This window comes from Choloepus didactylus, chromosome 21, assembly GCF_015220235.1.
Source record: "Choloepus didactylus isolate mChoDid1 chromosome 21, mChoDid1.pri, whole genome shotgun sequence".
Lineage (NCBI taxonomy): Eukaryota > Metazoa > Chordata > Mammalia > Pilosa > Megalonychidae > Choloepus > Choloepus didactylus.
Genome location: NC_051327.1, coordinates 27468485 through 27483744, shown reverse-complemented (window position 1 = coordinate 27483744; position 15260 = coordinate 27468485). Strand labels below are relative to the sequence as shown.

Sequence of the window (15260 nt, the reverse complement as noted above, 5' to 3'; positions counted from 1 at the left end):
AGGCAACACTGCGGGCACAGACAGACGTTTAATTGGACATTGAAGACACGGTGCCGGCTGGGGGTGGGGGTCCCAGGTGGGCAGAGGGCCTGGGGGTCCGGTCACTGAGGGAGGGGGCTGGGGAGGGCTTGGGGTCCCCGTGGGAGGCAGCCCCAAGGGTGGGCTCAGTCCTTCCAGTCCTTGCAGATGTGGAGGCCCCACTCCCAGGACAGGTGGGCCGTCCTGTCGTCGTCGGTGACCAGGGAGGTGACGACGTAGGAGCCCCGCACCAGCACGCCCCGCGGCGCCTCCTCCACTGGGGTCACGAACTCGTACTCCTGGGCCCTCGGGCCGTAACTGCCCACCATGTGGACGGCCCTGTCCACTGCGGGGGGCGGCGCGTCAGGGCGCAGCTGCCCGGCCCCCCGCCCCGACCGCACCCCGGCCCCGCCCCGCCCCCGGCCCCGCCCCCCGCCCCCTCACCGCGCAGCCCCCGGCGGTAGGTGTGGTGCAGGCACTTGAGGCCACAGACGAGCTCCTTGTTGACCTGGGGGCACAGAGGGTGTTACCAGGACCCTCCTTCAGGGCCCCCAGCTGGCTGATGACTCCGCCGAACACAGCCGCCCTCACCTTGAAGGTGATCTTCACTCTGTAATCAGCGCCCTCCTTGAGGACAAACACCTGGTTTTTCAGCACAGCCAGGTCCCCTGGTAGGGAAAGGGCCGCTGAGGTCCGAGCTCGGGGGTGGGCTGAGCCCCTCCCCCAGGACACCCAACATAGGGGGGCGGCACCCGCAAGGCCCCAGGTGCCAAGGGGGTCACCTGTGAGGTCCATGGTGATGGGCCCGGGGGCCTCCTCGGACATCAGCGTCAGCCGTGTCACCTGCACGTGGGGCAGGCCCGGGTCTGCCGAGAAACTGCAGGTCCACAGGGTGCCCCGCGGGCCCCTCCTCCCGGGCAGTGCAGGGCGCCCCCCACCTTACCCACGACGGGCGGCGGTGGCCCCAGCAGCGCCCGCTTGTACTTGGTCAGGCTCTCGTCGTCGGGGTCCAGCTGCCTGATCTCCAGGAGGCTCCTCTGCCCCGGGGCGTGGTACCCCAGAGCTGCCTCCTCCAGCGCCTCATCCGGGGGCGGCTGCCCCCCGTCCTTGTCAGCCAGGAGGACTGGGAGCCAGGGAGGGGTGTGAGCAGCGGCCACCGGCTGGCCCTGGCGCTCGAGCACCAAACTGGACTCCCCATCTGGCCAACTGCCCAAAGGGACTGCAGAGGGAGGGGGTGGGGCTCGGGGCCAGGGCGGAGGCGCTGGTGCTTGAGGGGGCCGATGGGGGCCAGGGGGAGCCGTGAGAGCGCGCAGAGCAGCCTGCAGCCCAAATGCACTGGAGGGCCCTGGGGCTGGAGAAGGCCCCGGGTGGAATGGCGGCCTGCCTGGGGCCCAGCCACCCGCCCCAGCCCCTCCCTGACTCCCGGCCAGGACTGGGGAACAAAGGCCCCAAGGGGCTGGTGTTGGTGGGTGGCCTCAGGGCATTGCTTAGGGCAGAGGCTCTGCCCTCCTATGTCCTCTAGGGGCCCCCCCAATGATCTGGAGCCTTTGGGTACCCCCATTCTGCTCTGAGCACCTTCTTACAGGCCTGGGGGAGGTTCTCTCTGAACCCCTCGGCTCAGGATCTGGGGCCCCCTCCCAGGGACTGGGAGTCCCCAAAGTCCCTTCTCATAGGGGCCTGGGGCCCCCGACACCGGTTCCTCGGCCCCCTCCCACGGCACTTCGCGGCTTCTCGGGGTTCGCGCCGCGCCCCGCGCACGCTCCAGCCACACCCGGGGAAGAGGACGTCCCGCGGCAGGCGCCTACCTCCCTGGCTTCGCAGACACACCCGCCGGCCCTGCGCCCTGTCCTGGACCAAGGCCCCCAACCCCGCCAGCGCCCGGCCGAGGGGCCGCGCCCCCAAAGTTGCAGCCCCCGCCGGCGCCCGACCCCGCCGAGCCCCGCGCACGTGGCTGCCGGGCCCTGGGTCCCCGCCCGGCCCGCTCACCTCGGGCGCACAGCGCCAGCCGGAGCAGCTCCAGCAGCTGCGCCCCCAGCTCGCACGCGTCCAGGCCCGGCATGGTGGCCGGACCGCCGAGGAGCCGCCGCCCGGCTCGGCGCTCAGCCCCGGCGCGACTGCGGTGAGCTCATCCCGGCCGGGAGCGCCCCCGCGCCCGGCGCGCGCCCGCGCCGCGCGCCCCCAGCCGCTCCGCGGACCCCGCGCAGCCCCGCCGAGACGCGCTCGGCACCCGGGAGGCCCCTCCGGGACTGCCCCCGGCTCACACGCCCAGGCCGCGCTGCGCTCCCCCGCCCGGGGCCGCCCCAGCCCGCGGCGCCGCCTGGGGGTCTCCGGGTAAGCACTCTGGGAGGGGCTGGGGGCGGTGCGCGGGCCGGGGTGTGCCCCCCCAGGTCCCCAGGCTCTCGTTACCCCCGGCAGGCCCTGCAGCCCGCACCTGGGCCCGACAACCCCCCCACCCCCACCCCGGGGCCTCTGGGCAGAGGGGACCCCTGGGCCTGCCCAGCCTGGATGAGGCGGGGCGGGGTGGGGTGGGGGCTGGGAGTCCCACAGCCTTCGGGGTCCTGCGGACAGGAACCCCGTGTTCCCACACACAGGGGCACCGCGGGGTCCCCCTTGCACAGCGAAGATAATCTGGAGACATACAGACGTGAGTCACATTTACTGACCCCACCAGGGTGAGGGCACTGGGCCCTGCAGGGACCTGGGGACCCGGGTGACTCCCAAGACACTGTCCTTGTGGAGAGGTTAACTGGACAAAAACAAGCCCCTCCTCCAGGTGGAGGTGTGCTCAGGGAAGCAAGGCGGGGGCTTCTGCTCTTGACACCTTAATGAGGGGTGACGGGGTGTGCCCGTAGGGCGGGGAAGTGGGGAAGGTCCAGGTCTGAGTGCAGAGGGGAGGAGATGCAGAGTGGGGCCTGAGCCCCCTCCTGTCTGGACAGCCAGAGGTAGCCCACCCTGGCTAGCAGGTGTCAGGGCACACCTGCTTGGGTGGGGACTGGCCAGCGTCCTCGGAGCCCACCTACCTGCAGTCTTTCAAAGGCAGGACCCCTGGAGCTGAGGCCAGGTCCTTCAAGGACCGCCCCTCTCTCCGCTGCCCCTTCCCAGAGGCTCAGGGAGGCCACATGTCCCCAGGCGCGGGTAGGCCCCAGCTGTGGATGGCCTTGCACCCATCCGGAGAGGGCAGTCAGGGCTGGGGCCAGCCTGATCCCCCAGCGCACAGGTGGGTGGGTGGGGGCACCTGATCTAGGGGAGGTGGCGCCCTGACAGGTGCAGGTCCCTGTCCCCACCGCTGGTCCTGGAACTGGCCTGGCCAGCAGGTGAAATGGACTCAGACCTCAGAATCTGGGGGCTCCTGGCCAAAAGCCTGGGATTGGCCCAGACCAGCCCCCACCCCACCCCAGCACCCCGAGTGGGGTGGAGTGGAGGCTCCATCTTCAAGAAAACAAATAAGAGTGCTTCTACCTCCTAAAATGTGTCAAAAGCTCTGCCCAGAGGGCGGGGGAGGGTCTGGGCCCAGCTTGGGGGACCAGGGTGGGGTGTTCTTGGAGGAGGGGAGGAAGGCCGGGAATGGGGTCCTGAGCCCCTTCCCCGCAGGCCTGGGGCTCTCTGGGCGTGGTCTCCGCCCTGCCCAGGCCCCTGGGGGGAAGGGGTCACCGCCCCCAGCCTGAAGGACCGGCCCAGGCCCACGCCGGAGACAGCGGGCGCCTCGCCGCGTCTCGCTCGCAGGAAGACCAAGCCCGAGCACACCCAGCCGCGACTGACGCGCAGAGCCACGCAGCGCCCCGCACACCTGCCCGCAGCCCGCAGGTCACGCGCACCCGCGCACTCACCCAGCGGCCCCGAGCGCGGGCACCGCGAGGCCAGTCACACCCAGCCCCAGCCTCGGGGCGCGCACGGCCGGGCTGGGGTCCCACCCGGACCCCACAGCCCTTCCGCCGAGGGCCTCTGCGCATCCCGAGGGCGCCACAAATGGGCGTGGGCGGGGTGACGGGGCGGCGGGCCCTGGCTGGGGTGGGGGTTTCAGCGGGCGCAGAAGCCACCCCCACCCGGGTCCACCCTCCCCGCCCTGAGTCCCCTCGCCGCCGCCGCCAGCCGCGGCCCGACATCCGCCCCCGCGGTGCGCGGGAAGCCTCCGCCGGCGCCTGGATGGAGCGGGTGGTCGTGGGCACGCGGGACCCGAGCGGGGCGTGCGGCTGCGGAGCCAGCGCCTGCCGCCCACCGTCCTCCTCCGCGCGCGGGGTCTCCCGCACCCGTCTCCCCGTTGCGGGCCGTGGCCTCTGCAAGGGGGGAGGGCGTCTGGCCGCGGCTCACCCTGCCCCCTCCCCCGGGCCGGGCCCTGGGGGTCACTGCGGCGGCTGGGGAGGGGCAGCCCGGGGGCTCAGTCACCCACCCCAGCTGCTCCGTGTCCCCTAGGCCGCGCCTCCCAGAATCCCCGCCCCTGGGCACCCGCCTGGGGCGTGTCCCGTCCCTCCCCCCGCAGCTTTGTGCTCGGGCCCCAAGAGACCTCCTGCAGGTTCCTGGTCAGGATCAGCTTGGGGCGTGGTGGGACCCCCCCCACACACACCCAGGCTGGGGAGCGCCTTGGGAGGACGGAGCTTGCTGAGATTGGAGGGAGACCTGGTGACGTCATGGGGCCTGGGGTCCACCGACTCCTCCCCAAAAGGCCGGTGGCTGAAATAGAGTGTCTGGGTCCCGAAAAGGACAGAGTTGAAAGGAGGACCCCCCCATAAGGCGTAGCATCTGGGGAGGATTCTGCTGGTCCCCGGGGGTCCTCAGGCCCCACCCTTAAAAAAAGGGCTGTGTGAGTGGAGCAGGCCCTCGGCTCTGGCCTCCCCAGCCCAGGCTCCTTCCCAGGGACTATGAGGTGGGGGGACACGCCGGGCGTGGGGCGTGGGGAGCAGGCCCAGGAATCCCAGACACCCTTGGCCTTGCACTGCAGAGACGCTGCATTTCTGAACAAGCCCCCTCTAGCCACTGCGGGGGTGGGGGGGTGGGATTAACCCAGAATCAACCGGGGGGGGGGAGGGGTAGCCCACCACACTTCTCCTGCCGGCCCCCAGCGGCGCCAGGCTTACTGCACAAGAAACCACAGAGCGGGAGGCACTGCAGTGGGTATGTGCCCCCCAACTCCCCTCACCCCCACCCCCAGGGCAGCCAAGCAGCAGGAAGGGGCCAGGCCTATGCAGATATGCTGCCCGCCCTCAGGCCACTGCCTCCTGGTCCCAACCCCTAGACTGTGAGACCCCTCCCCAGCCTGGAGCACCAGCTCGCTGGCCATCCCACCCATTCCCTGCCCAAGGGCCCCCATCCCCATGGCCCCTGCAGCCCTGGCACCCCCCCCCCCCCCAGGTGCCTGAAGTTCTGTGGCATCATCTTGGGGCGCCCCGTGGATCACCGTGACCCTAGACCTACTGCCTCAAATGCGCCCAGGGGTGCTCCCGGTCTGGGGGTGGCAGGGGGCTCAGCTCCCCTCAGCCCCACTCCCACCTGCCCAGGGTGGTCTCACCACGAAGCTGCGGGTGGAGCTGGGGCTTCAGCTCCCGGGAGCTTCTGGAAGACCCTGTTATGGTGCCCAGTGTGCGGACTTCCTCACAGAGTTCAGTGCTGTGAAGCCCCCACCCCAGCCTAAGGCCCCCAGAGGGGGCTACTGCCCAGCCACCCCTACCCAGGTTTCCATCTGCCCCTCAGAGACCCCTGGCCCATCCAGCCTGAGGCCCCTGCTGACCGTTCCCCTCCTGCTGAGAGCCCCAGCCTCCGGGAGCCGGAACCGAGGGGAGGCCCAGGTCCCCACCCTGGCAGATGCTGGGCACCAGGAAGGGGGAGCTGACCACATGCCCCCCCCCCTTCCGCTGGGAAGGGGCGACCACTAGCTCCCTCTCCACGCCCTCGGCTCCTCCTGCTGCCTGAGGTCCTGTGCAACAGCTGGTGGCCAGTGTCCTCCAGCCTCAGGTCTGAGCCGCTCTGTGTCCCCTCCAGCAGCAGGGCGAGCCCCCCGAGCCCCCTGCCCTGGGCCCCGCAACACAGCCTGCGCTTGGCCAGGTCCCCACCTCCCCAGAAAGGACCAGTCCCAGCTCCAATTCCCCTACAGGAGGATCCCATTGACCTCGCTTAGGGCAAAGGTGGGGCCCATACCCCAGAAAGAGGAGGGTGATGGGAGATGAGAACAGGCCCACCCAGGGCTCCTGACAGCTGGTCCTCACTGTGGCCCTGGGAGCCAGGAACAAAGCCTGTGGTTCCCAACGGGGCCTCGTCCTTTGTGGAGAATGCAAGCCCCAGGCCAGGGATGGCTGCTGCCTCCTGCAACCCATAGTGGGGACCCTGAGTGCTCGGCCTGCATCAGTCCCCCCTTCAGCGATGTCTCAGAGGCCATTTCTGCACAAACCCTTTGACCGTCACTGCCCATGTCCCAGCTTTGTCCCACGGGGGCACCGTGGCCTGGCTCCCACCGCCCACTCCCACTGCCCCCAGCTCCCACCCACCATGTGCCTCTCCTCTTGGCGGCTGTGTGCCTTCCCCGGGTGTGAACACAGATGATCCCAACACCGTGACCTCCTGACAAGTCTGATTCGCAGCTGGAACCGACCTTCCCCGGGATGCACGGAGCTTCCGTGGTGAGGGTCCGCCTGGCCTGGTCCCCCCCACCCCCAGAACCGGCCTGACTCCTTTGGGGGTGCAGCTGTGACACCCCCACCACATGCTCCCCACCTGGAGCTGGCACAGCCCTCCTGCTCCCACCCACATCTGGCCCAGAAATAAAAAGCCATACCCTTGGTTGGACCCATTTGCAGGGACCCGTCCTGCTGTGGGTCTGGCTCGCCGTGAGGGTCAGCGGAGGGTTCCTTTAGGGTTGAGGACAGAGAGCCCTCCCAGGCCTGCAGACTTTGGGGGATCCAGTCTTTGGGGTAGGTGGGCAGTGCCAGGTGAGTCCAGCCAGGGGGTCCTGGACCCCACCTCTCCGGGGCTGCTCCCGCCGAGCCTGCTCCACGGCGGGAGCTGTGGGGTGCATGGCTGGACCAGGCCCCAGGCCCCAGGCAGCAAGGCTGCTCTGTCCATTCTCCTGCCGGCTCAGGCCCCCCGTCACCTGGCCAGCAGCGGCTGCTCTCGTGACCCCATCCAGAGCCTGCTCCAGGTTCAGGGCAAGGATGTTCCTGGGGACCCCCACCCCCTGGGCCCTGTGCTTTTGTGCTCCAGAAACGCCTGCCCCCACAGGACCACCCATGCAGCTGCCCAGGAGCAGAGGGCAAGGCCCCCGCCCCCACAGGGGCTTTGCAGACAGTGCAAAAACCTTTATTTCCGGTTTCTTCCGCGGCAGCTGCTCGGTGCTCAGGCTGCTTTGGTGACGAGGCTCGGCGAGCACACAGGCACCGCGGCGCAACAAGGCACAGAGGTGAGGCCAGGCCGGGGTGCCGAGCACCTGGGGAGGCACAAGGGCCTGGAGGGGGCGGGCAGCTCCAGTGTGGACAGAAGGTGCAAACTGGCCTGGTCACTGGCACACCCACGGCACGAGCAGCCAGCACACGGTGTGAACCCTCCACGGGGACTGGTGAGTGGGCTAGGAGCCCCCAGCCTGTCAGGGAGACCCTCCTCCAGAGCCCCTCCTGTGTGGGGCTGGGTCAGAGGGGCTCGGGGCAGTCAGCACTGGGCAGGGCAGGGGGGCTGGAGCAGCCTCAGGACACGCCGGGGCCTGGGTGCCAGGTGCAAGGAGGGTGGGGGTCCCAGGAGGCTGGTGCAGATGGGGCTTCTGCAGACAGGCCTGGGACCCTGGGGCTCTGCCCCCAAGCCTGGGGAGACGCTGGCGAAGCAGGGGCGCTGAAGGGCTGGGGGACTGCTCGGCGCCAGCCCTGGACTTGGAAATGAACCGGGGGCAGGTGAGGCCCCGTGAGGGCGCATCTCGGGGTCCCGGGACCCCTCCCCCACCACCGCTCCAGGAGAGGACAGAGGGGCCTGGGCACAGCCCCTGGCGCGGCTCTGCGGGAGAGGGGGGCTCAGCCTGGGGGTGGGCTGCGCGTCCTCCGTTGAATCGCTCGCCGCCGGGCGCGTCACGCTCCGCTCAGGTACCGCAGCCGGGAGAACCGGTCCCGGACGGCCTGGTCGCTGTCTGACCCGCCCGTGCCCAGGCGGAGCACCCGGCTGCCCAGGATGAGGTCCTTCACCTTCTGCTTGGTCAGGGAGACCAGGCCGGGCACCTCAGGGCCCACCGGGCCGGTCAGGAGGATGCAGGCGGCGTGGCGGCTGTGCTCAAACAGGACCACTGTGGGGACACGGCCGTCAGGGGCTGCCCAGCTCAGGGGCCCAGTCGGTCCCCCACGGCTGCACTCACTGTCGAAGGCGACAACGTTGGCAGAGACGTTGGTCAGCTCCAGGAGGACGTGGGGCAGGGTGGGGTGGAACATGTAGAGCCGGTGCCGGGCGCCCCTGGCCTCCTGGGGAGGACACAGTGAGCTCACCACCACAGCATCCGCATGCCAGAGCAAGGCGACTGCACCCAGAGCACCGGGGCCCCCACCTCAACTCCACAGCCCCTTCCAGCCCTCCCTCTGCAAACCTGCTCCTCTGCGCGTCCTCCACCTGGAGCTCTGGGCTCCTCCCGACCCCACTCGGGTCTGGGGTCTTCTTCCCAAAGCCCCCTCGGCCACCCCTTCCTCTCTGGGCCCTCTTGCTGCCTCCATTTATCTGTGCGCCTCCCGTACCGTCTGGTTCTCGCCGTCGTGGAGGCCCCAGAAGAAGAAGGCTGAGCGGTGGTCTGCGGTCAGCAGGCTGGTGGACGGGGGGCCCCCAGGGAGGCCCGGGAGGGGCTGGCTCCACAGTGCGGCCCCAGTGCCGAGGTCCAGCAGCCAGATCTGAGGAGAGGGGCGCTGTGGGGCACCGGGCTGCTGGACGCCCCCGGGACCCCCACTTGCCCCCCGAGGCCCCTTAGCCCAGCAGCGGCCTCCTGGGTCCACTACCTGCCAGGAACAAACGGGGGCCTCAGAAGGAAGGGCAGCCCACCTGTCTGTCGATGCCGGTTCCGTTCTCGATGGCCACTGCCCCTGCGTCCGGAGTGAAGTGACCAAGGGTGGGTTTTCTGGAAGACGAGGGAAGAGGAGTCTGCAGGGGCATCTCTGGGAGGAGAAGATGACCGAGGGCATCCTCCCGTGGCCACACCTGGATGGGAGCTGACGCCAGTGAAGGGGTAGCGGTGACAGGCCAGAGGCCCTCACCACGAGCTGCCCTCCCCAAGTGGGGCCCGCGCCCTGCGCCCGCTCACAGCGGCCCGGTTTCCCAGAGAAGAACCTGGTACCTCAGAACCTGGGTGGCGCCGAAGGCCCAGGTGGGCGTCAGCTCCTGCCTGTCCAGCAGCACGCAGGCCTCAGAGCCCACGAGAAGCACGTCCTCGCCCGTCTTCCCAGGAACACTCATCAGGAACCGGATGGTTCCGGAGCTAAATGAGGAGGGAGGCAAAGCGCAGGGCCAGTGGCTCAGACCCCGAGGTGGGGGCTGGGACCCCCCGTGCCGCCTGTGCGGGTCCCCAGCAGCAGGACCCCAGTGTTTCTTAGTTCTTGCGTTTGGAAACATTCAGCAAGGCTCTCTCTCGCAACCTGGAAACGGCGGGAAGCATTCAGCCGGGGTGGGGGGTGGGGCATCCTCTGCCTCAGTTTCTCTCTGCTTCTGGCTGCCGGTTTCTCAGGCTGAGCCTGGAATGGCCCAGCAAAGCCTCTGCCCGTCAACTCCCCGTGGGCCCCCGGATGGCCCCCCACCCCCCCCCGTCCACCGGTCATGGGACACTGGGTGCCGAGTCTGGGTGTGCAGAGAGGCACCGCCCGACACCCACCTATGCAGGGGCATCCTGGGGGCACTGGTGTTGACCCTGCGCTCCCAGACGGGGTCCGTCTTCAGCAGGTTCGGTCTTCCTGTCACCTCCTCGTAGAGGCGCTTCACGGAGCGGCCACACAGGGCACTTGCTACCCGAGACAGGTGCACCCATCGTCAGCTCAGCCTCCAGGAACGCAGCACCTCCCCTGGCCCAGGGACCGCCAGACCCTCCCCCCACGGCCCGGGGACCGCCAGCCCCCCATGAGCAGCTTGCAGGGGGCCCTCCAGAGGCTGCTGGCCCCCACTGTGGTACAGGGGCGGCCTCAGGACAGCCGCAGGTCCCCGAGGGTGTGGAGGTCACCTGAGCCCAGCGCCTCCCCCAAGGGCGAAGCCGGGGCGTGGCCACGCACCACAGGGGACGAGCAGGTAGTGGGCGCCCGTCCTGGTGACGTGGAGGAGGGGGCCGCCCGTGCCCTTGCACCCGAGGCTGCCCCGGCGGCCGATCTGGAGCCCGGAGCTGCCCGAGTAGAGGTGGACGCCGACCTGCACGGGCGGAGCACCGGTCACGGCCCGCCAGGAGTGGACACAGACGGGGGACCCCGCGCCCCTCACCCCCGAGCGGCAGCGGTCTGCGCGCCGGGCAGCACCTCCTCCTCCTCCCTGGTGAGCACCAGCAGGTCCGGGGTCCCGTCGCCGTCGCCGTCGGGCACCCGCAGCACTGGGCCCAGCACGGAGACGTTCGTCCCAGGGCGGCTCGGGCGGCTCCACAGGGTGTCCCCTAGAGAGCAGACCCGCCACTGTGCCCCAGAGACCCCGCAGGGGACACGCGGACACGCAGAGGCAGGGTCCCTCAGGGGGCAGCACCGCCACTGGGAGTGTAGGCGCACACGTGAGGAAACTGGGTGGTTTTACACCAACGTGCTCGAGCGGTGTTTCGGGTACTGCTGCCTTCTCCCCCCTTGCTCATCTGTGCTTTCCAATACTCGGCTCTAGAGCCCCCCGGGGTCAGTGCTCAGCCCGGCTCTGCGGGGGGGACCTGACCAGCTGCCGGACGCGGCCTTCTGGCAGGCACCGTGGCCCCCTTTCCCCACGAAGGCCACTGCCCGGTGACGAAGGACCGGGTGGCCGTGCCGGACCTGACCCAGCCGCCTGTGCCCCAGCTGTGATCCCATCCAAGCACCCGTTTTAGACGAGTCCTCTAATTCTTACAGTATTTCCAGCCTGCTCTTTACTTTCCTCCCTATCTTTCAAACTCCAGTTCGTAAGGGAAACACTAATATCTACTAGATGTAGAGTCAACCTAGAATTCCTTCACTGCTGGGAAGGTGCAGGCGACTCAGCCCCCCACCTCCCGCTCGCTCCTTCCCCGTTACTCAAGGCTCAGAGAGACGTGGCCCCGAGCTTGAGGGTCCGAGCCGGGCAGCTGCCCCTCTCCTTTGCTCTCTCCCAGCAGTGCCCGCCTCACGGTGGAGCACAATCAAAAACGGCTCCCACATCCAACACTTAAGCTGAAATGACAAAACACAGTCCTGAAATATAAAGTCCTGAGTCGCCAGGTGGGGCCGTGGATGCAGCCCGAGTGGTGACTGGCTCGTTGGGAGGCTCCCTCACCGCCCCCATGACACCGTCCACACCGTCCTCGAGAGCACAGCGCCCCGACCTCAGACCCCCCCCCACTCCAGCCCCGTGTGGCCACCTGCCCCCCCACCTGGCCGGCCTACCTGTGAGCGGATCGAGGGCAGTGAAAGCACCCGACCGTCCACGAGGCCGCAGGTGGAGGACGCCCCACTCCCCTCCAGCTGTGGGACAGAGCACTCCACAAGGGCCACATCTGGCCACAGCCCTCTCCCGAGCAAGCTGCCACTGGCCCCCCGACACGGCGGCCGCGATGGTGCAGGGAGTGGAGAAGCCTGGGGGAGAGACCCACGCTCATGTCCAGGCACCAAGCTGCGGCCAGGGGCAGACGGGGGCCCGCTTCCTTCCCCTCACCCCAAGCCCCCGGCCCAGCCCCCACCCCTGGGCCCGTCTTTCCCCCCAGCCTCTGATTATTCCCAGGCCACACAGCCCGCGGCTCGCTGCTGAGGAGAGCCCTGCTCTCAGGAAGGGCCATGTGACAGCTTCCAGAAATTCCTCCTTCTGCTCCCAAACACTGAGCAAAAGTGATAGAACCAACATAAAGACCCCCTCTTCCTTCCGGGAGCTACTCCCTTACCTTCGCTGGCACAGGACCGGTTAGAACGTCGCTGCTGTTGTTTTTATAAAGGAAAAGCCGTCTTGGATCCTGTCCCTATTTACGTCCTCCATGGCCAGGAAGTTCAAGGCAACTGGAAAGGAAAAACCACAAACTAGCATTCCACCGGTCGGCGCACAGGAAGCTCAAGTCTGACACTAGCCACCTCCTCCGTCGAGCTTCTCCACTCCTCAGACCTGGTGCCAGCGGGAACCGACCACCACAGGATCACCCAGCCCAGAGCAGCGCCGCCTCCTCCCCTGGAGCAAGAGCAGCTCTCAGCGAAAACCGCGGGACGGGACAACGTATGGTCGTGGCCACCAGGAAGGCACAAGCAGGACCCCTGGGCATCAGGGCGACCTGAGCCCATCTGTGCAGTAAAGAATCCCTCCCCAGACCAGCTGTGGGTCTGAAGAGCCCACACCTCCTTGCAATAAAGGGTCACCCTTTCTTCATTCAAGACTCATGTGAAAACTCCACGCCTTAAAAGCCAAACACCAGGGGCCGGACCTCCAAAAGGGTGGCGTGATACGCTCGGCAAATCCTTGCCCAAAACACAACGAGACTCCCCTCAGGAGCTGGGGGAAAGCGTGGAAATGTTGAACACGTCCCCACCTGGGTTATTGCTGATCGTCTCACAAACACTGAGGACTAACAGTTTAGAAGGCTGAGCCCTTTATCTTGGGACTTGCCCTTATGAAGCTTTCTGCTGCAAGGAAAGGCTAAGCCTACTTATAATTGTGCCTAAGAGTCTCCCCCTGAGAACTTTTGTTGCTCAGACGTGGCCTCTCTAAGCAAAACTCGGCAGGTGAACTCACTGCCTACCTCCCACATGGGACATGCCTTGCAGTGGTGTAAATCTGCCTGGCAATGCAGGATATGACTCACAGGGATGAGCCTGGACCTGGCATCATGGGATTGAGAACACCTTGACCAAAAGGGGAAAGAGAAATGAAATAAAGTTTCAGTGGGAGAGTTCCGGCCGAGAGCGCGCTGAAAAGAGTGCGTCGGAAAGCGGAGCGCGGCCTGTGTTCTCCAGACCCTCCGGGCCCTCGGACCCCTCCGGCCCCGGGCCGGCGGGTGAGCTGGGGGCCCGGGGGCGCCCTGTGGTCTCTGCCTGCGGAGACTCAGAGTCTTCACCGCGACTGTCCACCGTCTTGGTCCTGGCCCTGGGGCAGCGGCAGGACCCGGTCCTCCCTTCCCCCCATGATGTCCTGACGGCGGCCGTTAGGGGACTCGAGCGCCCAGAAGGCGGGTCGTGTAGACTCAGGCTCGGTCCTCTCTTCGGCTTGGGCCATGGAGCCTCACAGATCCGGGACCTGGGGTGACCACTCCATTCCAGTTGGACGAGATGCCACCTCGTCCCAACAACGATGGACAAAGGCTTAATGGGCCTGGAAAGTGAGCGGAGCCTGGGACGACGACGGGTGGAATGGTTTTAGCAGGGCCTCCTTAGGGCGGTTAGTCTTCGTTTGCCCGACCTTGCTTGACATGAAAGAGAGAAATGGTAGACTAACCTGCGACATTTGCCAATAAGAAGTGCCCACCACCTTTTGAGAAGATTACTGGCCATTTATAGAAGAAGGCCTGTGTATATAATATGAAAAAGCTGCTCTCAAATCTCCCCGCAACTTTTTAAAGAAAACTTGTGCCACATTCGGCTTACTAGATGTAAAGAGGTTGCCGACGTATGATAAAGTAGAGGTAAACATCACATGTCTTGTAATGTCCATTGTTAGGGAAAAAAAAAAAATTTAGGAATGTCTCCTGGAATTGACTTTGAAATGGAGTTTAGACTGCCTCCGGGAGCGACAGCGGGAGAGAGACACAACCACGCTTTCTGTGGGTTGGAGGCCAAGAAGCAGAAGGCTAAGAAGAGGAAGAGAAGGTTGTATGCCAGACTGGTCATATTTAGAAGATATTTTCATATTACAACCATTATTTTGTGTGTGCAATTTATTCTTCACTACTGTATACATAATTGGCAATGCTAAGTACTTTTTGAAATATCTCCTCTTCTTATAAGTTCTGAAGTGCCTGACATATGGTAAAAGTAGAGGTAGTAGAAGAACACATTTTGTAATTATCTTTTGTTAAAATTCATATGAAATAGTACGGAGTTTTTTGGAATGGCCAAACCACTCTAAATAGTCCACATTTTGTGCACTGGTTTGGGGGGAGGAGGGAGAAGGCAGTGCAGAGGGCTCTATGCCAGTGTGTTTATGATGAGACAAGATTAACCACTGTCCCTATGTTTGTGTGTTTGGTTTTACTCTGCTATGTATACAGTGTATATAACGGACGCACATGTCCTGATTTGCATCTAGTCTTCTAGATGTTAAGAGGTTGCCAGTGTATGACAAAAACATAGTAAACTAACACATCTTGTACATTTTGTGTTGAAATTCCTAAGAAAGGTTGTCTTCTGAAATTTTGAGCAGTGTAGCCCCCAGGGTTGGTGGAGGAAGGATAAAAGGGACGGGTTCTAGAGTAGAATGTGCATATTTAGAAGACACTTTCTGATTAACTGTTGTTAGATGTGTGCAGTCTATTCAAGACTGTTCTGTATATAGTGGACGAACTAAGTCATTATTTGAAACATCTAGTCTGTCTAGATGTTTAGACGTGCCCAATGTATGTTAAAAGTAGAAGTAGTAAAATATTACTTTGTAAATACTGTTTTGCTCAAATTCATAGGAAATAGTGTCTTTTGGAAAATGGGATTGTTAAACCATCTCTCAGCAGCATACAACTGTCTATATACTCGTTCAGTGGTTTGAAGGAGGTGGGAAGGAAGCAATAGCAAAATGTAATTTGTTAGTGTGTTCAGACAAAACTTTTTCCGTATGTCCCGTGCATTTCATTTGGCTGTATATATAGTGCATATAATGGACAAATGAGTCCTAATTTTGCAGCATCTAGTCTGTAGACGTTAAAGAGGTTGCCAATAGTTATTAAAATTAGTATGTTTTGTATACTTTATGTTGAAATTTATTGGAAAGCTTGTCTTCTGTAAATGACTTTTGGGTATGAATTTGTTCAACCACCTCAAACCATTACGCTTGCCTGTACTTGTCTACTGAACTGGTGGTGGAGAAAAGGAAGTCAGGAGGGTAGGGTTCGAGGACAAGACGGTCACGTTTAGGCGACACCTCAGATTATAACCATTGTTATGTGTGTACAGTTTTATTGAACAATACTATATATGCAGTGAACAAGTAAA

At 64.5% G+C, this 15260-nt stretch overlaps 2 protein-coding genes across 5 annotated transcripts in view; both read right to left on the bottom strand.

Moving 5' to 3' along the window:
• Window positions 1-17: 17 nt before the first annotated feature.
• On the bottom strand, window positions 18-6750 carry ARHGDIG (Rho GDP dissociation inhibitor gamma). Of its 2 annotated transcripts, none has more exons than XM_037814223.1 (6): window positions 6495-6750; window positions 962-1141; window positions 801-884; window positions 610-686; window positions 463-526; window positions 18-364 (listed from the first exon to the last, which is right to left on the bottom strand). In XM_037814223.1, exons 1-6 carry the CDS (start codon window positions 6709-6711, stop codon window positions 165-167), a joined length of 822 nt encoding a protein of 273 aa, XP_037670151.1. In that variant the 5' UTR covers window positions 6712-6750; the 3' UTR covers window positions 18-164. The 2 variants fall into 2 exon arrangements, with proteins under 2 accessions (XP_037670151.1, XP_037670152.1); XM_037814224.1 differs by lacking the exon at window positions 6495-6750 and adding an exon at window positions 2005-4478.
• Window positions 6751-7485: 735 nt separating this feature from the next.
• The window catches only part of FAM234A (family with sequence similarity 234 member A), an 82391-nt gene continuing 74616 nt past the window's right edge, over window positions 7486-15260 (bottom strand). Inside the window, exons 6-13 of one of the 3 annotated variants that reach the window (XM_037814221.1) lie at window positions 10455-10585; window positions 10218-10350; window positions 9827-9956; window positions 9296-9436; window positions 9004-9079; window positions 8706-8855; window positions 8336-8438; window positions 7486-8266 (exon numbers count right to left, since the gene is read on the bottom strand). In XM_037814221.1, coding sequence (XP_037670149.1) covers window positions 8055-8266; window positions 8336-8438; window positions 8706-8855; window positions 9004-9079; window positions 9296-9436; window positions 9827-9956; window positions 10218-10350; window positions 10455-10585 — 1076 coding nt within the window. In that variant the 3' untranslated portion in view covers window positions 7486-8054. Of the gene's footprint in view, window positions 8267-8335; window positions 8439-8705; window positions 8856-9003; window positions 9171-9295; window positions 9437-9826; window positions 9957-10217; window positions 10351-10454; window positions 10586-15260 lie in introns of those variants that run through there. The other 2 variants (XM_037814222.1, XR_005213539.1) reach the window with 2 other exon arrangements.

What these genes read in the sequence shown, in the direction of transcription:
- ARHGDIG (XM_037814223.1), bottom strand. Translation starts at nt 6,711, where the DNA reads ATGTGGTGGGGGTGTCACAGCTGCACCCCCAAAGGAGTCAGGCCGGTT. An exon ending in GCCACCGCCGCCCGTCGTGG is followed by an intron (nt 885 to 961) that starts GTAAGGTGGGGG and finishes GTTTCTCGGCAG; the next exon opens with ACCCGGGCCTGCCCCACGTG. An exon ending in CATCACCATGGACCTCACAG is followed by an intron (nt 687 to 800) that starts GTGACCCCCTTG and finishes TTTCCCTACCAG; the next exon opens with GGGACCTGGCTGTGCTGAAA.